Source organism: Primulina huaijiensis, chromosome 3, assembly GCF_012295235.1.
Source record: "Primulina huaijiensis isolate GDHJ02 chromosome 3, ASM1229523v2, whole genome shotgun sequence".
Taxonomy (NCBI): domain Eukaryota; kingdom Viridiplantae; phylum Streptophyta; class Magnoliopsida; order Lamiales; family Gesneriaceae; genus Primulina; species Primulina huaijiensis.
The window spans coordinates 3,186,173-3,213,527 of NC_133308.1; the positions used below are offsets into that span (position 1 = coordinate 3,186,173).

Here is a 27,355-nt window from a genome sequence, read left to right on the forward strand (position 1 = left end):
CCAAATTATTTTAATTATCCATTCCCTTAAAGGATTGATAACTGACATTAAATAGTGGATTGAATTTTAAGCTATATAATATAACAGAATTTGAAACATTCCTTTAACGGATGCTATCATTTTTCATCTTCTTTTTTTCTGAAACACTTGAACTTGAGGGGCGAGAGCCATGGATTATATTTGGGACTCAAGAACTCTCTAGTGAGAAAATTTTACGGGTCAATTTTGTGAGACAAATATTTTATTTAGTTCATCCATGATAAATTATTATTTCTTTATGTCACAAGTATTATGTAAATAGATTTTGATCGTCTTATGAATAAATATACATAAGACTATGAGTATAACAAAGATCTACTAATATTAAAAAATTTTGAAAAATGGATTCAGTCAACTTTTTTTTTTTAAAAAAAAAAAAGACTAATCATCTCCGATCCTGTGTACGAAAATTGTCATTAAAATTATACAAAAAATGTTTTTTCATTTAAAATGTAATAGTTTTTGCACCATGACACTCTAAAATGGTAAAAAAAAATAAAATTAAAATACCACAACTTGACTAAAAAAAATAAAACAGAAAACAATAATGTCATTTATATTAATTTGTACAAATATATACAAAATTTAAAAAATATTAGGTATCTTGTAAAAAAGTCTCACGTATCTTTATCTATAAAATGCGTCAGTCATATTCATATTTAAAAATATTCCTGTTTTTTATTAAACGCATCAGTCATATTCATATCGATTTGATTCAAATTTTGGTTCGATTAAATCAAAAATCTAAATTTTCTTTTATACAAATTGAAATAATCCACTTCTTATAAAAATTCGGAAAATTTTTTGCGAATATTAATTAGATTTTTTTTTAATAAAACACTATTTTTAATTTATTTTTACAAACATTTGATTAATTCGAGTAAAACTGTAATAATCGATTTTAATTCAATTTGATTTCCCAAAATTAGATTAATCAAACTTAAGTTTAAAATCAAATCGATTATGTCGATCCTTTAAGTTTCAACCAAAATTTTGTTCATCCTAATTTTGGCAATATTATTTTTTATTATCGTTATTGTACATTTTATTAATTTTAAAAATTCTAACACTATTGCTATAATTATCAATTATTTATTTTATATGATATATTATTATTATTATTATTATTATATCAATATGATTTTTTTTATTTAATAAAAAACAATTATATTTTATAATAATAAAAAATCAAATGAAATGGAAGATGAAATTACAATTTTGGCCCGGGCAGACCGTACATTGGGGACACAACCCCCCTCTGTTTCAAACAGTTGTGAATCAGAATCGGTAACAGAAAAATGGGCGGAGCGGGGAAGAAGGTGGTGGATGTGGCTTTTAAAGCGGGCAAGAACATCGACTGGGAGGGGATGGCCAAGCTTATGGTATTCGACGAAGCTCGCAAGGAGTTCGCCACCCTCCGACGTGCCTTTGACGAGGTCAACTCCCAGCTCCAGACCAAGTTCAGCCAGGTCGATTCTTGATTCATTTTCCCTCGTCTCATGTTTGTAATGTGCCTAAGATTTATTTGCGCGTTTTTGGTCTCTGTAAATTTGTTTTGTGTCACATGGGTTTTGTTTGTGTAAAGGGAGTTCTTTTTATCTGTTCTCTTGTTGGGTTTTTATGTTTGATGCGGCAAGTGGTTCTGATTCGATTTATGATTTTCTTTGTCTTGTCTTTGGAGATTTGGTTTCTTTACAATTGTAAAACTGAGATGATCTGGGTAGAATGTGAAAGGAAATGAGTGAAAAAATGGACGTTTATCTGTTGAGTGATTGTGTTTGTTTCACGGCGCCGCAGAAACTTTATTCATATACAGAATTTAATTTTATTCCTACCCCAAGCATTGGGGCTGGGTTATGTGGTGGAACAAGAGTGAGGTCTCATCTCCTGGGATTGCTGGCTTCTACAACTGGCACTGAAATCCAGGAGAGTGTAATTGTTTTGATCTAAGTCATTTTTAATCTTGAAATTTCGCTTCCAGATCAAAGCTCGTGTATGGTAAATGATTGTTTTTATGATCTTTGTGATTTCGGACTTTAGATCGACAATAGGTAAAAGGATAAAAAAGTGTGTTTCTTCGTGTTAAATATGATATACGAAGCCTACTATGCTGTGGCACATGGCATATATTTTTTATACGTGGCTAGTTGCTAGCCCTTTTTCATTGATTGCATCCACTGAAGTCACCGTAGAAACGGGAGCTTTACTTAGCTGTTCAGTATGTTTTTCATTTGATGGAAAGGAAGTTGAATAATGCATGGCATTGGAAAAAGTGTTATTGAAATCAACCTCATTACTTATCTGGAATTTCAAATTGCAATTTAGCGACGTTCTTCAAGAATAAGAAATATGTGACACGGCTGTATGTTGATCTTACGATGTGAAACTTGTTGACATTTTTGGCCAAGGGATCTGGTGTAGTGACAATTGAAATGAATGTTTTCCTTCTCGCTGATGTAAAAGTGAAACATAAGCTTTCTTTTCTCCTCATTGGCTTGTTTGCATCGTTTTTCTAAATAATTGTATGGAACGGTTGTTGCCTCCAGCCCTCAGCTATCCTGGCTTGTCTTTGCTTAAACCTTGTTATGCTCATGTTCCATGCACATGCGTGAAAGAATTGTTTCCTTGATAAAAATTGAAATCTTTAGTTTGTTGATTCCTTTGTTTTTTTTAAAAACTCTACTCCGTAAAATAAATAAAGAAAGTGTAATGTGCCTTTTCATTGAATATCTGGCCTTAGTTGTCCATTGATCCACACACCATTTGGTATCATCATTTTGTGTTTTTTGTTCTCGAACTTCGTTACTGCTATGTTTTTTCTAAATATATTGGATCTAGAGACTATAAAAATTATGGCGTTATGATTTCGTCGCTTTGTAATGGGTCCTACTTTTTTTTTTAAGAAGCAGTTCAGTCCTACTTCAACTGAGCAAAGGTGTTTTTGTATGACAACTGTTATAATTGTCTGTAATTTATCTGATCTTTTTACAATCTGATGTACTATGTCCCATGTCAACTACTCCCTCCGTCCGAACTATATAGGATTCTTTTCTTTTTTCGGTTGTCTTAAATATACAGTTCAGTTTCTACATTTATTAGCATATTTTGTTGTTTTTTTACTAATATATCCCTATTGCAAAAGTCTCGGAAAATGTGCATCCATTTTTTAATAAATTAAAGAAAAATAGGAAGTTGGTTTATAAACTTCGTTTTTCCATTGATTTTCTCGATCAGTGTGAGAAAAAAATAAGTCTATACATGTGAGATGGGGTGAGTATTATCTGTTTCTGCCTTGTAATGCTCACACATAAATTAGATTTGATTTTACTTTCAATTCTCAACTTTTCAGGAACCAGAGCCTATAGACTGGGAGTATTACAGGAAAGGCATTGGCTCTCGCTTGGTTGATATGTACAAGCAAGCTTATGATGGTACACATAATATGTATCTGTTAGTTTTCATTTCATGTACTTCCTGTTTTGTGTTAATTTTTTTATGGAGTATTTGATCTATAAATGGTGAAGTTGCCAATTATTTTTTGCATTTGTGTATTTAAACCATTTAGTTGTCTGGTGTAACGTGGGGTTGCTGTTTGCATTTGTGTATTTAAACCATTTTGTTGTTTGGTGTAACGAGGAGCTGCTGTTTGGCCCATACATTGACCAATAGTTTATTTGTATTTCAAATCTGTAGAAGGCTATTTTCTCCTAGACTGCAATTGATTCAGTCTTTTGTCGTTTTTCTTAGTAGCATTGGGATCTTCAACAAATTGAATTTTATAGTGATTCACTGTTCAGTAATCTTTAGAGACTGGTTATCAGATTATCATGTCTTTACTTTTTACTTGATTAACAAAGCAGCTGATAGCTAGTGATAAAAATTGGAAATATGTTTGATATTATTTGATCTAAGTGATGATAAGAAGAATAGGAGAAGGCTGAATCTTGCAAGAACTTACATGTCATGTGTCTTAAAGTCTGTATTAGAGCTTCGATAGTTTTAGTAGTAAAGACCAAGTTCCATTCTAAAATAAGCATACTTATTTTAGCCCCCAGTTCCAAAGCCTTAAAGGAATAATGAATAGAGATTAAGACATGAAACCTATGAAACATGATTAACGCCTCCAGTCTATTATCATATCTAAATTTCATCTTATGGCACTCGTAATGTTTTAAGAAGTTTCTCTCGTTTGTTAAATAATAAAGATGCTATTCTTGGTTGGCTTTCGTAAGTGTTGTTGAAAAGTTCCCCGGCAATGTGGAATTTGGCTCAACTAATTTGTGTTACCGCTTTCTTATTGTGCAGAAATCAAAATCCCACAGTATGTTGACAATGTCACTCCTCAATACAAGCCTAAGTTTGATGCACTGGTGAGAAGGACCAGGAGTCGTATCTATATCTGTGCCTCTTTCTAGAAATATAGAAATATCCGAACCTTCTACCTTTCTGTAAACAGTATATACTATTCAATGCATAATCCTGGTATATATTTAAGAAATATAGTTGCGCCTGCTCTGGAACTATTGCTCCTTGATTCTTGAATATTTCCAGAAACTGCAAACTGAACAACCCATAACAAATATTGGAATCATCTCGTAATCCAATTCCAGAGCTTTTCTTGTATATTCCAGATCATCATCTTTACAATGTTCTTTTATTACAGCATGTGGAAATAGTTAAATACTGAAGATTATGTAGTGTCTAAAAGGTGTTCCCTTTAATAAATTTATTTCACACTCCAGAATAAGTATCATGTTTATGACAATTTTTTGTATCCTGAGGTAGGTCCAAATTCCGATCCAGTATGAACTTGTTTCCTAGATTAAGTTTGGAAAGTGAAAGCATTTTATATGTGGATTATCTTGAGTTACAGTTGGTAGAGCTGAAAGAGGCCGAGGAGAAATCATTGAAGGAGTCTGAAAGATTAGAAAAAGAAATCCAGGAAGTCCAACAGTTAAAGGTGAAGTAGTTGTGTTTCTCGCATCTTTTTTTCTTTTTTGGTGAATCCTGTCTTATCATCTTTCTCTCTCCTTCACACACACAAGCACACACTATTTATATGTGGTTTCCTCATACCTTTTTATTATGAAACAGAAGAAGCTTAGTACAATGACTGCTGATGAATACTTCGCAAAGCATCCTGAGCTCAAGAAGAAGTTTGATGATGAAATTCGAAATGACTATTGGGGCTATTAGTTTCGACTTCATGTAGTGTTTCTTGAGTCCACTTTCAGGTGAATACAAATGCTACTTTGAAATAAAGGGCAGACCAGGTTTGTTTTCTCATTTCGTTTCTCCAGAGTATTCTGAAGACTAACAAGAATACTCTACCCTTTTGAAAACCTTGTTTCAGCTTCATCAAAATGTGTTATACATGGAGAGATGATTTTAATACTCGAGGCTACCGTGCACTCATATATGATATGTATTATCACGTTCTCCGACTTTTGTCTTGGGTATCAAATCACGTTGAATGTTCTGCATAAGTTTCTTTTTGCACAATTCTTTTGTTTGAAGGGAATACTTGTAGTCCAATAATCTCCATTGTTTTATTATACTCAAAAACGTATGAAAACGGTCAATACTCGATAAATAATTTCGGCCTTAAGAGGCAGGCAGACAATGGATTTCTTGAACTCTAAATCCCACTATTTCAAGTTAAGTGCGGAATTCCCTAGTACAGCGACAAAACAATAGATATTTTTAGTGCCAACTCTTCATTTTTGCTTCGTTACAGTTCATACTTTTCGAAGTGGAACATCGAAAGTGAAATAATCCACAATCATTACTTTAAATGCCGGCTGAGTGTCGATTTATTGCCAAATTCCCAGAATTAGTGTTCGACAGTGGAACACTTTAATCGCTTCAAGTACTTGCTTTGTATGCCATTCGAAAGCTTCATAAATGGAGAAATTACCATATTTGTTGGCACTCTAATTTTGTGCCGAGCTTAATAATTGTGGGCTGCTGGAAGGTTGATTTCTATATTTGACATTTACAAGTGGTGCATAATAATGTCCCATCTTTATTTTGTGTGGCAACAGCATTAAATTGAGAATCCCAAAAAATTCATCAAGTACCCACTTTTTTAAATGAACATTCGCCACTCCAAAAATAATAATAAAAAACGATCCAAAAATATCTCATTCATATAAGTGTTCACGATGCATCCATTTTCAAAGATATATAAAATTATATTTATCGCGTTGATGCATCCATTTTTACAAATAGAGAGGGCTATTTATTTTTAAAAAAGACATAAATTCCATTTAGGGTTTTTTTATCATTTAAAAAAAACGTTGTTTAAAAACGGAAGTGTAATATTGCAAAAACGAAGTAGTTGGTACGAGTAGGTCTTTTGTGAGACGGTCTCACGAATTTTTATATGTGAGACGGATCAACCCTATCGATATTCACAATAAAAAGTAATATTTTTCATGGATGACTCAAATAAAATATTTGTCTCACAAAATACGACCCGTGAGACCATCTCACATAAGTTTTTGCCAGTTGGTACATTGTATGAGATCAATGCGACCAAAAAAACTGAATCGTTAATCTGTTTTGTGGTTTTCTTTCCCATTTTTAAATTTCAAAGAGTAATAAATGATTTTTGTCAATTAAAATATTATTTTCATATATATTTCTCCATTTAAATATTATTATAATAATAATATTTAAATGGAGAAATATATATGAAAATGTAGAAATAAATAAGTTATTTTTTATATTTTGTTAGCAAACATTAAATGTAAAGCATGAAAGATTTATTTCCAATTTTTCAATACTATTTTCATCCCAATTTCTTGGGAGGAAAAGGCGCAACAAGTTAACGGCCGTTAGCCCCCCGTGCATGGCGGACCCCACCACGACGCCACCGCTGTCACGCCCCGAAATCGAGACGTGTCATCGGCGTTGTTTAACAATTTAAAACCGTATAACAACAAGTCACGTAGTACATCAAATAGCCAAAAGCCAGTCTATTACATAAATCAATAATCGTCTTTACAATGCGATTAAAACGAAATGCGCAAGCGTATAACACGATAATATAACTAAGAGACAATGATAAGACTGGTCTTGAATTGGATTGACTTCATCACCATCCCCAAAAGTATTCTTGTTCTTTATCTTCGATTTGTTTCTCGTTCTTATCTGGAGGTGGGAATGTAAGGGGTGAGTACTTGGGAAATACTCAGTAAATGGGGGCCGATCGGGCATAACGAATATCAAGGTTATAATTATACGAATACATTATTATAATCTCAATCTTAAGCATGTTGAATCGAATATGAACAAGATACAAACATAGCACTGAAAATCATCTCCTTTTTCATGGTTTACTGATCAGTCCCCTATATGTTACTCCTCTAAGGGGCGAGGCCAAAAGAACGGTTATTATAACCCACCGCATCAGGGCCTTAAACAAAACATATCAAATATCGGAATTTCCTTGCCATTTCTAATTCGAATCATTACAGTGCATTTCAAAGATTTCAAACATGCTTTCAAATATTATAACGAATATCAATCAACAAATTGTTCAAAGATTTTCATAACAAATAGGAACGAATATATCATGCCGATCGAATTTCAAGAAACATACTTAATTTTTTTTTTGAGCAAATGTGGACATACTTACGAAGAACAAGTATGTCGATATATATATCAAGTAGTACACTCATGAAATGCAAGTGTACGTAAAAGTATAACAAAAACCCACTTACAAAGAAATATATATAGCAAAAGCCCACTTACTTGATGATAATCTTCAAAGATTTGAGGGAAAGACAACTAAAATTCGAACACGAAAGCTGCTGGACTGCGTCGAACCGGACAAGAATTATGCTACTGCGATGCTTCGAAAATGGACAAGAATGAGTTGCTGAAATTTTCAGAATGTTGTGAATGTTTTGTGCCTTCTTTTTGGTCATCATGCATGGTATTTATAGGCTCATGGAAGGGAGGTAAAAAGCTCTCATTCAAGGCCATTACATCCATGTTTATGGCCTTCTTGATGGCCTTAAACACCATTAACATGTTGTTATGTCTCTTCAAATTCCTCCTTGAATTCATGGCTTGAAAATGTGGTTTAAAGGCTTGGCTTTGTGGCTCTTCAAATGTGGCTCTTCAAATTCTTTGGTCTTCACAACCGCTGTCATCAATCCCACCACCCCCACAATCGCAGAGCTACTATTGGCAATGTGGCATAATTCTGGCCCTCGATTCGGTACCGAGCTACCTACTGCCCCATGAATATTGCAGTTCGGACCCCTACCTCTGTCCATTAATGGCAAACAAAAACAACTCATGCAAATATTGTAGACTGCATAATATATAGTAATCAAGAAAACGGCGTCTGATTGTCGATAGCTTTGGCTGTCCATTTCATACAAATGTATGAATACATATACAACGGAATAGTTGCCAGAAGCTATTGTACTCGTATTCGAGCATAAGGTTTCAATATAGTGTGTGAAAGCTTGGAAGTGACGCCGCTGTGGGATTTTTTTTGGGACCCATTTGTGGTATTCTGTTAATGTCTGAGGTTAACGAGTCAACGGCCTGGAGACCGGAATTTACGAATGTTCTTGACGAGGGTGTTGGACAAAATGGTTACAATTATAGCTCATCCGGAGTGGAGGGAAGAACTCCGGCAGCGGTTGCTGGAGATTGGAGGTTTCAGGTGGCCGAGTTCGCGAAAGGGGCGGCGGAGATGAGTCTGGAGTTTGGGAAGGGAGTGAGAGATGTATTGAAGCAGAGCTTGTTGCGGGATGATTCTTTGATAATGAAAAAGTTTGAGGGACCATGTGCCAAGATTTGTGGGAAATTGAGATTTTTGAATCGGTATCTGCCAGAGGATCGTGACCCTTTTCATGCTTGGAGCGTGATCGCTTGTGTCTGGACTCTTGCTCTTGCAGGTGATTGTTGGTACAGTGTGAATTTGCTCTTGTTTTGTCGGATTTTAGTGGAATGCTGTTTCTTGAATGGGACTAAGATTCTTATAAAGTGATTTTACGACACATTTGGTTCTACGTTTGAATAATATGGAAACTAGCTTGTTTAATTTCCAGGAATTGCTGGTGTGAACTCTAAACGGGCATCACTAGTTGTGTAGTTCCTGAACATGCCTTATTTGGCTGTGAAGTTAAGAAAGAATGGTGGACAAATTGGGAGGATGAGAATATCTAAATGCATTTGTCAACTTGGCATTGATTCTTTAAAATTCGGGCCTTTTGCAAGATACTAGGGGGTAGGATGCACAAAACACATGGAAGGACTTGGTCTAATTATAGCAAGTGTTGTACTTTCAAGATCTTCTAGTTCCAAGATCCTAAATTGGATGTTGTATCTAGCTATGTGGAAGATCTTGGTATCAGGATTCAATTAAACGAAAAAAGTTATGGGAAGCCTATTCAAAGTTCTTTTGAAATATGTGACTTTCTTGTTGTTTGATTATCGATTTTCTCTTGTAAATTTTTAGATTTCCGTAGTTTCCCTCTGAATAAAAGGCAGGACGGGTGTAGTTGACTGGGGCATTGTGGTTGATAAAAACTAGACCCAAATTTGCAAAATTTTGTCCTAAATTTGTTGTTGAACATGGAATTTGCTGTGTGTGATGAAAGAATAGATCTTTTTTCCCGTTCAGATTGATACTGATAGAATGAACATGATCTGCAGCTTTAATTGTGAATACTAATCACCCTACAACTCCTTTGGTTAAACAAACGAAGATTCACCCTACTAGCGGTAGCCTCATACTGCTTCCAGATGGAAGACGCTTAGCCCATCAGGAACAAGGTGTTCCTTCTGATCAAGCTAGATACTCAATGATTGTTCCCCATTCTTTCCTTTCATCTCGACTTGCAGGTATATTTTTTTTTATATTAACCATATTTTATTTGGCTGGTGAATAGTTTGATATGCAGTAAAATAGGAAATTTTGATATGCAGTAAAATAGGAATGCTAAAAGTTTCACTGAATTTTTTATGTGGACTCTGTTTTTTTTAAACTAGGAATTCCTGGTATCAAAGGTTCCTTACTGCAAGAGTTTGGTATTCGGCTTGTGTCCTACGATCTTCCTGGCTTTGGGGAAAGTGATCCTCATCCCGATAGGAATCTCGAGTCATCAGCTTTGGATATGTTCCACTTGTCTTATGCTGTGAATGTTACTGATAAGTTTTGGATTGTGGGGTATTCTATAGGAAGTATGCATGCTTGGGCTGCTCTTCGGTACATTCCTGATAGGATAGCAGGTTAATTCATGTACTAATAGATGTCTTTCTGTTATTTGAGCCGAAGAAAGTTATAACTGTAGCTTCGATTATGGTGGAAACCAAATGAGTGACTCTTGCCTTCTACAAGTCATTTTGACACATTTTTGGTTAATTTTTAAGGTGCTATCATGGTTGCTCCGATGATTAATCCGTACGAACCCAGACTGACCAAGGAAGAGGCACGAAAAATCTGGGGGAAATGGACAACCAAGAAGAAAATGTTGTACCATTTAGCCCAGAAATTTCCTAGATTACTTCCATACTTCTATCGTAGAAGTTTCCTTTCTGGAAACATTGGTCAGATGGAAAACTGGTTTTCAATCTCATTTGGGAAAAGGGTGAGTGATCTTAACTAAAAGCCATAAAACCAGTGAAGAATTTTATATGTTCTTAGTTAATATGTTTGGTGAAATCTATAGGATAGAGCTTTGATAGAGAGACAGATGTTTCAAGAATTCTGGCTGAGGGATGTTGAAGAATCAATTCGACAGTTAAATGTGAAACCATTTGTTGAGGAAGCAATCTTACAGGTTTCAAACTGGGGTTTCAGCATTGGAGACCTCAAAGTACAAAACAAACACAAGGGCAAAGGGGTTCTGGTATGGCTTAAATCAATGTACGGTTCTGCTGAAAAGAGATTTGATGGTTTTCTTGGCCCCATCCACATATGGCAGGTTAGTTAACGATTTACTTGTGTTAAATTACAAAACAATTGTTGGCCGACCTTCCATCATCTCGATCCTTTTCGATGAAATGATTTCAAGAAGATATCAATGACATTAGGTTGATGCTCAAAACTTTTGGTGCACAAAGTCCCATATATGTAAATAATTTGGTTTTGGGTGCTTGTTTCTATAACTTTATCGCCTGATGCATGAGTGTGTTGTGTTAATTATTTTTGACCAATTTTCTTATGGGCTTGACCTTTTGAGAAAAAGCAGTTTCGATGATCGATTTCAATTACCTAATTAGATGGTTGTTTATCATATTTATTTACTTGCACTTGGGATTCCTATTGAAGTAGGGAGGTGAAGACCGAGTTGTCCCTCCATCAATGAGCGATTTTGTGCAACGAGTTTTACCTGATGTCATGCTGCATAAACTTCCATACGAGGGCCATTTCACATATTTCTACTTCTGTGATGAATGTCATCAACATATGTTTAGTACAGTTTTCGGGATTCCTCGAGGCCCTCTTTCCAGAGATGTGGATCAAGGTCGGATACATGATGAGGATCAAAACACAGATGGGATTTTCAGTGATACAATAATTGACAGCGAAAATGTTTCTAGTTTAGCTTAAAAATGTTGGTGCGGGAAAACACGGATTTTCTTGATTTCTACTCTGGTTTTCTTGATTGTAATTGAAGTGAGCTAACGACAAGTATAGGATACGATACATACAGACATTTGTCGAACTGGGAAGTTTAGTATTACATGAGAAAATTATGATTACGATTTACGAATCCAACCATTTGTCGAACTGGAAAGTTTAGTATCACATGGACTGTAAGTCTGTAAAGAATGACTAAAACATCATCTTGCAAAGAAATTGAAGACCTTGTAAACTTCATTTCTGTTCATCTCTGTTACGCCCTTCTGTTTATACTATTTGATTTCTTGGTTTCGTAATGCATGATGCTCTCACTTCTCATCTTCAGCAGCTTGTTACAATGGCGAAATGTTATCAAGAACGAAAATGAACACATTTTTTCTTATCCAATGTGTGGTGAAAGAATTCACTAATCATCATCATTCATGATATGGGAAAGTCTAGTTTGACGCATAAGATGATCCATGAAACTATAGCTTTTGTCAATGGAATTACACACCTTAATTACAGGTACATACTCACACCATCGATAACACTTTTAGAGCTAAAAATAAAATTATATTGTACATTATGTTTCTTGTATTGTAACAGCCCAACACCTTAGAATAACCGCTTGAAGTCATGATATAATTTTGGATTTATCTAAAATATTTTTTAGTTCAATGTATTTGATTAAATATTAATTAAATAAATGATTACTTCTTTTACAACAATCAAATTAAAATTTTCACTGTGTAATGTCAAACGATTTGTGGCAAAAATATAATGTTTTTGGATATTTGTTATTTAATATTAATCATCATTTATATCAAACACTTCAAAAATATAAATATATTATGTTGATGTCATACATAATATTCATATATTATGTTAAACATGCAACACGTTTGTCTGAGCAAATGGTGTCAATAATGTGTGTTTCAATTTGTGAGTTTACTATTATGACCTCTTATTTGTTTTGCATTTTGACATAGTTTGATGAGGTTATTTTAGTCATTGTCCAAGTTAAGGTTAATAGGATTTAATCAATTCAGTAGTTATCATTTAATTGTATTTATGTCGGTAGAAATTGAAGTTTTGTGCATTTATTTTTGGTTCATGTGTTTATTATATTCTTGCAATCTTTAGTATTACCTTTGTATTTTTTTTCACTTGTTTTATCATTCTTCTCAGTGGCATCACTTTTTGTAAAAAAAATTTCCATGCTTTTCTTTTTCTTCTTTGTGACATTCGTTTTTTTGTTATTTTCACCTTGTTTTTTCCTCTTTGTGGCATTTATTTGTCGAAAGAGGTTTTGCATTCTATTATGATGAATGTGATATTTTTTTCCTTTTTGTTTTTCATTTCATTTGTTTACATACATAATTTATTTTACCTTTGATGTTTCGTGAGAGCTTGGAATTGATGACACAAATAAATTGAAGTACTTTTATTGTGCTTGACAATCTTGATACATTTTTTTGTGATGCTTCTTTATTGGTTAGTGCACTTTTTTATCATTTGATAAGAAAGGTAGAATATATACTTATATTAACTCAGTTTTAGTTCATTAGTTTTGTCCCAAGGATAAAGTTAAATACGTAGAAATTCGCTCAATTATAGTTGATAATGTTCAAGCCAGTATCATTTTTTGTCATCTCCTATTCTGTTATATTACAATCATGCAGATTAAAATCCTTAATGATAGCAAGTGATTAAAGTGTTTTGTGATGGGACTTGGTAGTTCTAGCAGTTGATTTACTGATTCGACACAAGATCTTTTTTTAATCAATCGTTAATGAATTTTTGGCTAGATTTGAGAATAATTTTAGAAATCATTTTTCTCCTTAAAATGGATGGCAGAAGAAGCGATCTCTATGTTTGGTTTCTAGTTGTTGCTCGAAAGCTATAAATAAGATGTAAATCTGTCTTGTACATATACACATCATTTATTTGAACATTTTCTTTCTGATTTATTTTTTCGTAGTTTTCTTCTCTTGAAGTTTTGAAATCTGTAGACTCTGTTGAAACTTGAATATGATGATAATACCAAACATTCTTCGAAAAGAAAGAGGGAGGATTATTACGGGATCCTGCAATGCCCGTGGGGTACAAGCATTGCTTGAATCCGTGATCCGAGGAAAAGGGTTCTGATTTGTGCTTGATACTTGTGATATTACCGAAAAAAACAGTGAGAGCTTATGATAATGAAGCTCAGAGGATCAGAGGCAAGAAAGCGAAGGTAAATTTTCCTAAAGATGCTTCAGGCATTGCTTCAAGCTAAACAGTTTAGTCAATTCCAGCAAAGTGTTACTTCTCAGGGAAAACCAAGTCTCTGTTCAGCCTAACGTGGATGAAAATACAAGTTTTATGAACATTTTGAATTGTTTATGACTACTATGATTCTACTGGTTTCCTGGAAAAGAAAGCACAAATGAAGCCTATGATGGCTACACTGATGCCTAAACTATTACAGGTGAGCTTGAGCTAAAACCGACCTAACCATTAAGTACGAGGCGATGGGAACGACCTGTGAACGCAAAAGATTTTATTGAACAAATGATAAGTTCCTCGTACCAACAAAAAGAAATGGTTAATGATACAATCAACCAATGAATTATGACTCAACTTTATTATATTAATTATATTTTTTTTCTTAATTTCTTTGTGTTTTGTTCTTCTCTTATGATTTAAAAATAAAATGGATTTACCTGCACCAATACACTTACCCCTGATGATGGGGCTAATATTTACTCAGCTCTGACCAAGGGAGTAATTCTTTCGACTGCTCTGATTTTGAGGACAAACCGAACTCATATTTGAGGAAAATGGTCTACCAAAGAAAGCAATGTCAACTTCAGAGGATTTAATGTCCGATTGGATAACACTGTGAACAAGCTTGTTAAAGAACTCTTGGTTTTGGAGATGCAGTATCTTAATACCACAAATTTGGTTGCTTCGATTGAAGCCTTTCTCAATGCAGACACAACTCAAGATTATCGAATGTGATGGATCTTCGGTCTTTGGATGACGATCCTGCAATGTTGGGTGGAATCTAATAAGTGTGCTTGCTACGGGTGCCATCTTTAGTGTAAATATGGATACATGTCAAGTATATTTCAAATTTATGAATTTGAAATACTTCTACACGTACTTATATAAAATCATCAATTCATACGCAACTTGATTACAGTTTTGTGTTTGTAGTAAATTACACTTCATACCAATTTCTAGGTGTGTAAACAAATCGAATCGAGCCGAATATGATGAAAATTTGAATGCTTGAATTCGACTCGAATAAGTTTTATTCAAGTTTGAGCTCGATTCGAAGTTCGAAAATTTTAAAATTTTTTGCTCAAATTTATTTTGAAGTAAAACTGAGTTTGAGTTCGGCTCGAAAGATTTGAATACATTCGCGAATTATTCAAACTATCATTCGAAAATAAGTACTCAAAAAGATCGAAATTTATTTATTTAACATATAATTATATTATATTAATAAATATTAAGACTCGCGAGCGGATCGATTACGAGCAATCGAACAAAATAATTTGTGCTCGAGTTAGGTTTGAAAAAAATTTCGAACAAATTTGAGTTCGGCTCGAATTCGATAAACTCAAGTACGAATAAAATATATTTGAAATAGACTCGAAAAACCCCTCAACTCAAATACGTATCAATTATGTTTGGAACCTACTCAAAAAACACTGCTAATCCTGGGCGTAACAGTAATCCATTGTCCTTTTCTATCTGGTTTGGGATTAACAAAGTCTCCACGCAGACGAATTGAGGGCTCCTCAGCTCCGGATTGCTCTCACTGGTAAGTGCCGATCGCCGATCAATTCCTCTCCGTTTCAAGCCATGATACGACACCGTTTCAGTATCCTTCAAATCTTGTTGCTGTACTGCTTGTTTGTCTTGTGCTCCAAACATGATTCTGCGAGAGCTGAAGTTATCGCCCTAACAACCGAGACTTTTAATGACAAGGTCAGAAAATTTTTAAGTTTCTATTTCTCGATTTCTATACGAGATCATACTTTGTGGCTTTGGTACTTTGGAATCATCGCATAGGGATATGGAGCAATATGATGATTACTTGAATAATTGTTTAACGTGGTATTCCTATGAATGTTATTGGAGTTTTCTGGTTACCTAATTAAAATATTGGCCCTAGTGGTTCGGTTATATCAGAAGGTTGTGAGCTTTAGTACGATCTGCTCGATGCCCATATTGTGTTCAATTTAATGTTTTCATGTGAAATTGACTTTTAGTTTGTTTTACATTTTATTTGGAAAGTTATATTTTGTCTCCTTAAATGCACATTGAATGGCACCTGATAAAAGAAAGGCAACGAAAAGGGAGGCATGGAAAATATAAGAATTGAGGATGTTTATATAAAATCTAGATGATTTGTGTACTCTGGATATCTTCTTGTATCCATGTTTCAATTGTTTTATGTTTTATAGTCTCTTTACGTATAATTTAGGTTCAAGAGAAAGACACGGCATGGTTTGTAAAGTTTTGTGTTCCTTGGTGCAAGCACTGGTAAGTTTCAATTTTGAAATCATTTTTCAACTTTAGGAACAGTTTGAAAACTTGAATACAGTTGGTATTGGCTTCACAATGGTTTAACTTATGTCCCAGTAAAAATTTGGGGACGCTATGGGAGGATTTGGGAAAGGAGATGGAAGGCGAGGATGAGATTGAGATTGGTGAAGTCAATTGTGGAACAAATAAACCAGTGTGCGCTAAAGTAGATATCCACTCATATCCTACTTTCAAGTTATTCTATAATGGAGAAGAAGTTGTGAAATATAAAGGTAATGATTTGTTTGAATTTATATTCACGGTTTGAATTTTTAGCTATTTATTGTTTGATGTCTATTATTCCAATTACTTCCTTCGCATGAGCTTTATCAGTGATACTGCTAAACCAGCAGGAAGACTATTTAAAGTCTGTTTGAGAAGCATGCCCCTAATAGCACAAGGATACCCATTTATTTTCACTTCTTTTTGTTTTAGACTTTGGAATGCAATGAAATCAGGATAAACCACTTTCTTCATGGAATGGCTCAGAATTATATGATTCTCTGATGGGCAAAGCATTATGCTAAACTCATGCAAATACCTAATTGAATAGTGTACTCTTACTCTCCCACGCCATCATGGTATCTGCCTTGCTCCATTTGTCAGGTTTCAGGCCCACGAGCCTGCGTAACCATCAAGCAATGAGCTAGTGACTACATTGTAAAAGTTCTCAGTATGTGAAAATAATTCATTTAAATTGTTGGACTGGTTTATCATGCATTATCTTGATAAACTTTTTCAAATTTCTTGAATAGTCCCATAAAATCATTCAGAGAAATGAAATCACACTATTAAAGTTTTCTTCCCAGCTTTAAACATCCTTTCTTGAATTTTGAAATGCTTTTCAAGATATAAAGTTGTTTGGGAATAAAGCATATGTAAAAATGATTACAAAAGTAGCTTATAATTCGCAAGATCAATAGCCCTTGTGCGTTTTATCTGGAGATTCTCTTATCTTTACGTTTCTTGTCATTGCTCTTTTTATAGTGAATTTGTGATGCATTTGCTTCATAAAAAGTTGCAAAATGAATAAAGTATGTTGCTAGAGCTGAAGAATTTCAGCTATTATTAGTTCTACCTTGTAGATTCAAAAACTGAATGTTTCAGGAGCCAGGAATGTGGAATCACTTAAAACTTTTGCTCTGGAAGAAACAGAAAGGGCAGCTACAAAATCACAATTCGACAATGATGGCGAATTGTAAACTTTCTCGATGAAGTTGATTTTGACCTATCTTTTTCTTTTACCCTCTTCGGTAGTGAGTGGATGCATGAGTTTTCTAGCATGCCGCAGTGTAGATTTATTTATTTATATCACATTTATTGAGATTTTTCTCATAGTTGAGAACTTTTGGTGTCGCAAATTTTTGAAGATATTAACTACGTATATGTAAAAGCTTTGACAATTGGGTTGTGCTCCAAGAATTTATCGCATTTAGATGCAGTGATGGGTTGTTTTCCTGGATATAGACACCACCTCTGACAATCGACGATGGTTACCCTGGTAATGGATGTCATTTCGAGGATCCTAGCATATATACAACCTCGATGTTCTTTGCTAGCTTTGAACTGCATGACACAGATTGTTGAAAGACATAAAAATGGAATGAATTTTATTGTTCTGGAAGAGTTTCTTGTAAAGATATTTTGTGGCGGAAGTTTTATTCCTGATAAACCCATTTGATGAGAATATCTTTTGATTCCGAGATTCTTGATCTCGATCCTTAGTTAGTGTTAGTTTGCCATTCTCACTCACGGGTTTCTTTTGTTATTTTCTAACCTTTTTACAAGGTTTGCCATTGCACCACCACGCTTTTGATTATTTGACAGCAACTCTCCATTTCGGCGTAAAGTTCAACGTAGTTCTTAAACCAAAATTTTGCCGACTCATGTAATCTTATATGCCGATAACATCTTTGGGTTTCAGGTTTAAGGGTTGCATTTGTGTTTTTTTGCTTTTGCTGACTTTATTTGAAAGGCAAGGTTATCTGAATTTAATAAAAAGAATTATTGTAATCAATCTTTTGATACTCGTAAAAATATAATATATGCATAAAGTGTTGATATATTACATTTGGTATTCATAGTTCAACGAAAGGCTTCGAGTTTTATACGCCGGAATAGTTGAGCCTAAATATTTTAACGTTTCTTAAGCCAGCAAAACTTTTTAGTGCATCAGATCAGAAGAATTTCTCCCCATGTCTACTTGGCTGAGCTGATTATCATGGCTCTCTCTATCTGACTTGATAGGACAAGCACATACAACAGATAATATCTATGAAATAGGGTTAGTCTTTCTGCTTAAGATACGATATAAATAGATGTCAACAATATTGTTAGTCTTTCTGCATAATATTGAACTGACCAAGCAACTACATACAGGCTTCCTATAAGAGTCATAGGTACTACTCATTATAACTTACTCGGTGGTATTTAGACACACAGATTTCTCCTGCCTGCTTTGGTTGCCCAAGGTTTCATGGAAGTTGCAGAAAAGCAACAATATTTTATCAAGAAACATAAAGCTAACAACTGGCTAGTAAACAAAAAGGCCACGCCGCGGATTCAGAAACAAGAATCCCACCCAAAGATGACCACAAGTGGTAATTGGAAGCCTTTGCATAAAAAATCTGAACGTTTTTGGAGTGGGCGTTGTTTCTTAACAAAGTGTAGTGGCCGTGTGATTGCCGATCGCTAGTAGTGGTTCACCACCACAGAAAAGAATCCATGCCGAGGCCTCGAGCAACTATGATACTGCAGGAAACCTTGAGAAATTTAGCTTCCTTTCTTCTACCAGGTCCCATAGCCTCATACACAATGCAAATGTCAAGCATAGAGGATTGATGTAGCTTTGCTTAAGACTCCTTTCTGCAATAGTTTGTCTTTCCAAATGATCTAGATACACTGTATGATTTTTTTTTCCTATCGCTAGTATGATTAGAGCATTTTCTCAAGAACCAGCTAAGGTACAACGTCGAATCGCCTGTGATTAGTTTGCGTTGTTTACTCGTGAACGAAGTGCTTTTCGCGATTTTCGAAGTTGAAATTGTGTGAGCCCGCTCCTCATGGATGGATGATGGATCATATGATCACAATTTAGATTTTTCCGTACAATTAAATAAAGGGAAGGTACAGATCCTTCAAACGTAGAAGGAAATGGGATTCGTGGGGAAGAGAGAAATATTGCCCAAGTACCGAGCTATTGTATGACCAAACAATTCAAATGTTGCATAATTTCTGAACATTAAGTTGAACAAGGACTACAGAGACAAATTTTCAGTTCTCTTAAAGAAAAATTCTTGATTCTGCATCACGACAACCTTTACAAGAGGAATTATTACAAATTACAGAGAATAAATCAAACAGGTGCACACGCTACATTTCGTTCAAATTTTAACATCACAAATAACAAAAGTATATGAACAACAATCAATCATATTTTTTCAAGATTTTTCAGTGAACTTGTAGGATGAATAAGAAAGTGTACCAGCGCTCCAGCTGGTGTGAATAAGCTCACCTCTCGTATTCTCTCCCGCCGCACCCATCGCCACGTGCAGCGGATAAAAATGTTCAGGCCTAGGATGCGCTGCCTTGGCATACGGCGCCTTGGCTTCATAATCATTCACATCTTCATATCTCCCTTCGTAAAGAGCTTCCTTGATCCAATTATCGAACTCATAAGCCCACGGTGTCACCGAATTTCCAGCCTGGCGGTCCATCGACCGCAGATTATGGGTAGCGGCGCCTGACCCGACTATCAAAACACCTTCGTCTTTCAGCGGCACCAGCGCCTTCCCCATATTAAAATGGTGGGACGCATCCTTCTCCGTCTGCACGGAGAGCTGGCACACGGGGATGTCCGCCTCCGGGTACATCAGCATCAGCGGTACCCATGCGCCGTGATCCAGTCCACGTTTCTTGTCCACGTGCACGCGCTTGAATCCCGATTCGGAAAGCAGCTCCTTCACCCTGCTCGCCAATTTCGGAGCGCCGGGAGCCGGGTACTTGAGCTTGTACATCTTCTCCGGGAAGTTGTAGAAATCGTAGATGGTTTCACTGGGGCCCTCCACGGCGTTGACCTCAGGATCGGCCGTCTCCCAGTGGCCCGATATTATCAAAATCGCTTTGGGTTTCTCCGGAAACACCGTCTGCTGAAATGATTTGAGGAAGCCACGCGCCGGGAGGGAATCGTCAATGGAAAGCGTTGGCGAGCCATGGGAAATGTAAAAAGTCTCTGTCATCATCTTGTTCTTCGTCGATATCACCCTTTATTCAATTATTATATATTAGCAACTCTCAGCGAAAACACACACACCCGATTGCGTGTATATATATATATATGTATATATATATGAGAGATTTTGCGTTCGTTCCGTGGGAGGTTCCTTCCTACCATTCCTTTGCTTCTCCAACCTACCACCTTTTTCCGTAACGCTATGTTTGGACAAGAAAAAATTTGGATTTGGATTTAAAATTCTATTTGGGTGTTAAAGTAAAAACTGTATCCCCTTCAATTCTATAATTTCAAACACATTATAACTGTTAATCTTTATTGTATTATTTTAATATTAAGACGTTTTCTATTACGTCTGCCATTGCGCATTTGAACTTAGCGCTATTAACACGAAACTTCTAGAAGAATAGAGCACACGTTTTTGGTTTAATTAGTGATACTTGTATGGTTAAATGTATGTTTTAAACATTAATTTTTCTATTGGTTAGATCGAGTCAAAAATTTATCTCATAAAATTTATCTTTGAGATCGTATCACATGAATTTTTGTGATACTATTTGTCAAAACAAAAAACCAACTTACATATTGCTAAGAGTTGTTATTGTAGCCCCTCAAATTAAATGGCCACAGCTCGAACATAGCTATTTTGCAGTGGATCTATGGTAATGAATAGTGTTCTTATTATTCTACTTGGGAGAAATATTTGTTACAATCGAATCTTGAATTTAAAATTCTTTTCCAAACATATAATTCTGATTGCAGATGAACCATACATTTTAGGACAATCGAGAGAGGAATTCTTATGTTAATTAACTTGAATAAAAAAAGAAAAAGAAAAATCATAGAGGCACCTATCAAATGATCTTCAACTTATTTAGTCAGTTCAAAAATAAAAATTGGTGTTTTTTCATAATAGTAATTCTTGAGATATAATTCTCATACGTGCACGTAATTTTTCAAAATTCTAATTGCATGTCGATATACAGTTTATATCTATCCACAAGACTTTGTTACGATGGTGGTAGGATTGTAGAGTAGTCCATGTTTCTATTTGATTTTGATTGTAATTCGTCAAGAGACGTCTTGTCTTGTTTGAGTAATATATTTTATTCACGGAATAAAAACACAGTACATTGTCATATATTTGTCATACATGACGTAGAATATTTACTCCGCGTCCTGCTGCCGACTCGACTCGACTGGACTGGTTGCTGGCTTCATGTTCCCTTCCCGGTTAGTAACTTCGATCCCAAGCGCAGATCATATTTAGCCATTGGACACATGCTTTCTATGACTTATAATAATGGATTGAACATACCTATTTGCAACATAACATACTATCGTGTCAAGAAAACGAAAAAACAGACTACCGAATTACTGATATTTTAGCAAGTCATTTACAGCGGTATAAATACAATCAAAAAGGTTATGTTCTCCTCAAAAGAGGGGGCGGATGGGGGAAGTCTAAGATAACTTCGGTAAAAATAAAAATTTATAGTTGCTGGACTTTTCAATTTCATTTTGAAATTTGCATAAAACTTTTGAGTGTCGTAATGTTTTAGAAACTTGAAATATCGACCTGTTTGAGTAGTCTAATCTTGAGACTATTATTTTGTGGGAAGAGTTGAGCGACACTATACCTACAAATATCTTAGAAGCGCAAAATAAGGATTCTAAAAGATTCGCCAAGAGTGATAATAGTTGAAAAAGAAGCAAAATCCAAAACACAAATTTTACCCCAAAAGAAATTTAATGGAGTAAAAGGGAACGGTGACCTATTTCAAATGTGGAACTACCCTCATATTTTGAGGCAGCTTGGAGACAAACCAATGAACCGAAGAGCATCACTTGCATAAGTTGTCACCTCGTAATACACTTCAACATGGTATCAGTGAATCGCACAAACTACAATATCTACTATAGAACGTCACAAAGCTCAAACAAACCATTGCGGATCACGAGAACAAGGGATAACACAGCCAAGCTAAAATAACATGACTCGAAAGTTTAGAATTCATATGATCATTGATATCCAACTGAAACAAAAGCAAAACTCTTGGGCCACCTTGGCAAAACCAAAGTACCCCAGACCATAAAACACAAGCAAAACACAAATTTAACAATGAGTATGCTGTGAACTCTGCCACCGCCTATCGAGTACCCAAGTCTGGGATATAATTCTCGATTGACAAGGTACAGAACTACAACGTAACCACCAGAAGACTTCACCTAATAAAGCCATACATATAAGAGCAAAGTTTTTAGGTGAGATTTTATTGAAATAAAGTTTTGTTGACCTAGAAATACCATCAATAACCTGCACAGTTCACTTCCCACCTTTCTTAGCAGCAGACTTGGTCACCTTGGCACCTGTAGGATCCTTTTTCTCCACACTCTTAATAACACCAACAGCAACTGTCTGACGCATGTCACGGACAGCAAAACGGCCAAGAGGAGGGTACTCAGAAAAAGTTTCCACCACCATGGGTTTGGTAGGAATCATCTTAACGAAACCAGCATCGCCATTCTTCAAGAATTTCGGTTCCTTTTCGAGCTCTTTACCTGAACGTCTGTCGATCTTTGTTAAGAGTTCAGCAAACTTAACCGCAATGTGGGAGGTGTGACAGTCGAGCACTGGAGCATATCCATTTCCAATCTGGCCAGGGTGGTTCATGATGATGACCTGGGCGGTGAAGTTCGCAGCTTCCTTTGCAGGATCATCCTTAGAGTTGGATGCAACATAGCCACGCTTAAGATCCTTGACAGCAACATTCTTCACGTTAAACCCAACATTGTCACCAGGAAGAGCCTCAGGAAGGGATTCGTGGTGCATCTCGACTGACTTGACCTCAGTGGTCAAACCAGTAGGGGCAAAAGTGACAACCATACTAGGCTTCAAGACACCTGTCTCGACACGGCCCACAGGGACAGTACCAATTCCACCGATCTTGTAAACATCCTGAAGTGGGAGACGGAGGGGCTTGTCTGATGGCCTTTTGGGCTCCGTGATCAAGTCCAGTGCCTCAAGGAGGGTTGGGCCCTTGTACCAATCGAGGTTTGTCGACCTCTCAATCATGTTATCTCCCTCAAAACCAGAAATGGGGACAAATGGAATCTTTTCAGGATTGTAGCCAACTTTCTTGAGGTAGGAAGACACCTCCTTCACGATTTCATCGTATCTAGCTTTTGAGTATTTTGGCGTGGTGGCGTCCATCTGTACAATCATTGACATCAACAGTTCAGAGAACATAACTATTAAAAATAAAGACATTAGTCACATGGTTAAGTAAATAAAAATGAGGAAACTGTCTCACTTTGTTGCAGCAACAAATCATTTGCTTGACCCCGAGAGTGAAGGCAAGCAATGCATGCTCACGGGTCTGACCATCCTTCGAGATACCAGCTTCGAAACCACCAGTGGTAGAGTCAATAATGAGAACAGCGCAATCAGCCTGGGAAGTACCAGTAATCATATTCTTGATAAAGTCACGGTGTCCAGGAGCATCGATGACAGTGCAATAATACTTGGTGGTCTCAAACTTCCATAAAGCGATATCAATTGTGATTCCACGCTCACGTTCAGCCTTAAGCTTGTCAAGAACCCACGCATACTTGAATGACCTCTTGTTCATCTCAGCAGCCTCCTTCTCAAACCTTTCAATAACACGCTTGTCAATACCACCAAGCTTGTAGATTAGGTGCCCAGTGGTGGTTGACTTCCCAGAGTCGACATGGCCAATAACCACAATGCTGATGTGAACCTTTTCCTTACCCATAGTGAATGTCTACAAGCTGCAAATATATCAAAATAAGTATAACTGGAACCAAGATTTCTCTCATACAGAGGATCATAAAATTGATTCATTTCGGAATTATTACAAATAACAATCTCATAAGCACGATTTCATAAAAATTATACAAAAAATCATAGAATTTCAATTGGTACATCGAATGGGTCAGATTTTGTACCAACGAAAAGGAATCGAGAGTACCAGATGGATCTTGAAGTTTAAATTTATGAAACTTGAAAATAGCATTTACAATTCCGGAGCCACAAAGCACGTTTTCTGGGTAACATTTTTTATTTTTTAATAACTTTTTCTAAAACCTTCTTAGCCTAAATCACCATTTAGGAGGGGGAAAACACCTCGTGTTAATCAGTGGATTTCTGAAAACGTTAACACACAACAAACACAGAAAATCCATGATAGATAAAAATCTGTAACACATTTCAACAAAACACGTGCAACAAGATAATACGAAGAAATTAATCTATCTAAATAATACATATCATCAAATCTGAGAACCCCGATTGCATAGACAACATTTGACAATAAAATCACAATCACATGAATTTAAAAAACGAAAAATTGTTATCCTGAGAGAAAAAATGGAAAGATGTCCAACCTTTTCTAAAGAGATCGATGGATATCGAAACCGAGGCCGCCGATAGAGAAATGAACTGCAGAGGGTTTCTGACGAGGCTTCTGATGGTTTATATACCCGCCAGGCACAAGGTGCTAGGGTTTCTAAAAAAGCTGGATTCATTGACATTTACTAGAATGCCCTTTCATACTTAAACAATTAACTAGAGACATATTATTATTTTTTAAATTTATTACGCTTTTATATTCTCCGAAATATATGTCAATCATACAATTATTTATCATATATGATATTCAAGAAATGAGTTCAATCTAGTTTTATTTTTAATATTTTAAAATGAAAATTAACAAAAAAATTTAAAATAAAAACAAACAAGACATTTAAATTTCAAATTATAATTATATTTTTTTATTTTATCGATTTCAATTTTAAATTACATCGAGTTTTGAGTTTTAACATTTACAACCAAAATTAAAAAAATCGATTACATTTTATTTTTATATTTATTTTTTGTACTTTTTCTTCAATTAATTTTAAAATGTTTATACTTTTTAATTCCATGAACAATAAGTGATAATCATAAGGTATTTTAAAAAAATTTGGGAGGTTTATATATATTTTTTTTTGTTAGAGAAAGAGAGCACTGTTGAGATAACGTCCGCCCATTACACAAACTCAACATATAATATTAATTTAAACATATGCAACGCGTGTGTCATGATAGCTAGTGTATATAAAAATTAAAGTATTTATTATAATTTTAAAGTTTTCTTAAAAAATATTTAGGTTTTTCTTTCACTTTTAATTGAATTCTTTAATATGAAATTCCTAAAATTATTGTCTCATAAAAATAACAAAATACACAACAACTCATATCAATTCAAACGGTACCTTAATATTTATTGTTTTTCCCTAATACCTTAATTTTTATATACACTGGCTATCATGACAGACGCTTTGCATATGTTTAAATTAATATTATATGTTGAGTTTGTGTAATGTACTTTTTTTAAAAAAAATTTTTTTTACTTTTTAGTGATGTTATTAAATGAGTGTCAATTCGGGTGAATCAAGTTGAAACATAAATATTATAAAAAAAATTAACAAGTCGAACCTGACCCGATACAACCCGATCAATCTAATCAACCCAATTTATTATATGATATTAATATATTATTCTTTTATTTTTCATAATATAATAAAATAAAAATAAAAAATAAAAGATTCAAATGACATAACAATAATAATATTTTAATTTAAATACATAAAAACAAAATTTAGTCTAAATCTGGTATTAATTATATTCAATATATGTAAATATTTAAGTTTAAGAGCATAATAATAATTTTCTAAACTATTAATTAATACATAAAAGAAACAATTATTTAGAAAGCCTTGAAACACCACGATGCAAAATTATGATATTAGTGTAATAAAAAGTCTTCAAACATCACAAAGTAACTTTCACGTTTCAAATTTCATATCTCCATCGTTTTGCACATTTTTTGTTTGAAACAAATTATGAAACAACGTGTGAAATTAAAATTATATATAAGATTATTTTTTTAAAAAAATATTAATTTGCAAATTTTAACTAACTTGCTTTTCGATGCCATGTGTCAATAATAACATTAGAAATATTAATATTTTGTTGCCATATCAAACTTTTACTTTATTGTTTCTACTTCAATTCAAAATCTAAATATTTTTTAAAATGATCGATAATCGGCTATGAAATAAATATGGGTTTGACCCGATCGCACCCGAAGCCAAATGATCCAAACCCTAACTCAGTATTTTTAGGGTCGATTCGGGTCGGTTGGCTAGTCGAGGTAATTCTTTACACCCCTAGATGTTATTTTAATTTTTCATTCAATTAATTACTTATAATTCCTAATAGATATGAAAAAAAAAATCATAAATGTATTAATCTTAATAGATATTGTCCTTTTTTTTAAATTCGATATTATCTTTGAATACAATTTTATATCATTTCGCAATCAAATAATAAAATTTGGATACCATCGATCAAAGTAGGGAAAAAAATAGTTTAAAGCCGATAAAAAAAAGTCAAATAATTAGAAATATGACTTTCATAATTACAAAATTTGAGAAAGATAATGAATTTAAAAAAAATGATCAAGACTTAGATTAAATAATCACAATTTCTCTAATTTTGAAATAAGAGATGATAAAATACGAAGAGTGGAATAAAATAAATGGTCGAGAACTGGAAGTTGTCGGATTTGACATCTTTGTCCTCTGACGAAAGATATAAATTTGTATATTTAGTTTAAATAAATCAATTAATATAGATATTTCAAATTTAATATATAATAAAATATATCTGACAAAATTGGAGTTGTGGCGCGTGTGGGGATAACCGTAGGTTTGATCCAGCTCGATTGGCATAATGTCACTGTCAATTGAACATGACCCAAAGCTTAAGTATGAAGCTATGATATTTTGGCTTTTTTCAGCAAAGACACCTTTTCTTTTCTTTCTTTCTTTCTTTCTTGAAA

At 34.6% G+C, this 27,355-nt stretch overlaps 5 protein-coding genes across 5 annotated transcripts; 3 read left to right on the plus strand and 2 right to left on the minus strand.

Moving 5' to 3' along the window:
* Positions 1-1,297: 1,297 nt before the first annotated feature.
* On the plus strand, positions 1,298-5,541 carry LOC140973099 (ATP synthase subunit d, mitochondrial-like). Its single transcript, XM_073435676.1, has 5 exons — positions 1,298-1,508; positions 3,389-3,470; positions 4,345-4,409; positions 4,913-4,999; positions 5,134-5,541. Exons 1-5 carry the CDS (start codon positions 1,338-1,340, stop codon positions 5,233-5,235), a joined length of 507 nt encoding a protein of 168 aa, XP_073291777.1. The 5' UTR covers positions 1,298-1,337; the 3' UTR covers positions 5,236-5,541.
* A 2,786-nt stretch (positions 5,542-8,327) lies between these two features.
* On the plus strand, positions 8,328-11,788 carry LOC140973100 (uncharacterized). The gene is made up of 6 exons (XM_073435677.1): positions 8,328-8,960; positions 9,721-9,909; positions 10,057-10,296; positions 10,438-10,655; positions 10,737-10,991; positions 11,342-11,788. The coding sequence occupies exons 1-6, from the start codon at positions 8,579-8,581 to the stop codon at positions 11,618-11,620; spliced, it is 1,563 nt and encodes a 520-aa protein (XP_073291778.1). The 5' UTR covers positions 8,328-8,578; the 3' UTR covers positions 11,621-11,788.
* Positions 11,789-15,308: 3,520 nt separating this feature from the next.
* LOC140973104 (protein disulfide-isomerase 5-1-like) lies at positions 15,309-17,678 on the plus strand. The gene is made up of 4 exons (XM_073435680.1): positions 15,309-15,616; positions 16,116-16,174; positions 16,274-16,449; positions 17,324-17,678. The coding sequence occupies exons 1-4, from the start codon at positions 15,491-15,493 to the stop codon at positions 17,416-17,418; spliced, it is 456 nt and encodes a 151-aa protein (XP_073291781.1). The 5' UTR covers positions 15,309-15,490; the 3' UTR covers positions 17,419-17,678.
* A 1,753-nt stretch (positions 17,679-19,431) lies between these two features.
* LOC140973102 (extradiol ring-cleavage dioxygenase-like) lies at positions 19,432-20,575 on the minus strand. Its single transcript, XM_073435679.1, has one exon. The coding sequence runs from the start codon at positions 20,455-20,457 to the stop codon at positions 19,657-19,659; it is 801 nt and encodes a 266-aa protein (XP_073291780.1). The 5' UTR covers positions 20,458-20,575; the 3' UTR covers positions 19,432-19,656.
* Positions 20,576-22,418: 1,843 nt separating this feature from the next.
* On the minus strand, positions 22,419-24,989 carry LOC140973101 (elongation factor 1-alpha-like). Its single transcript, XM_073435678.1, has 3 exons — positions 24,855-24,989; positions 23,762-24,239; positions 22,419-23,661 (listed from the first exon to the last, which is right to left on the minus strand). The coding sequence occupies exons 2-3, from the start codon at positions 24,221-24,223 to the stop codon at positions 22,774-22,776; spliced, it is 1,350 nt and encodes a 449-aa protein (XP_073291779.1). The 5' UTR covers positions 24,224-24,239; positions 24,855-24,989; the 3' UTR covers positions 22,419-22,773.
* Positions 24,990-27,355: the final 2,366 nt, after the last annotated feature.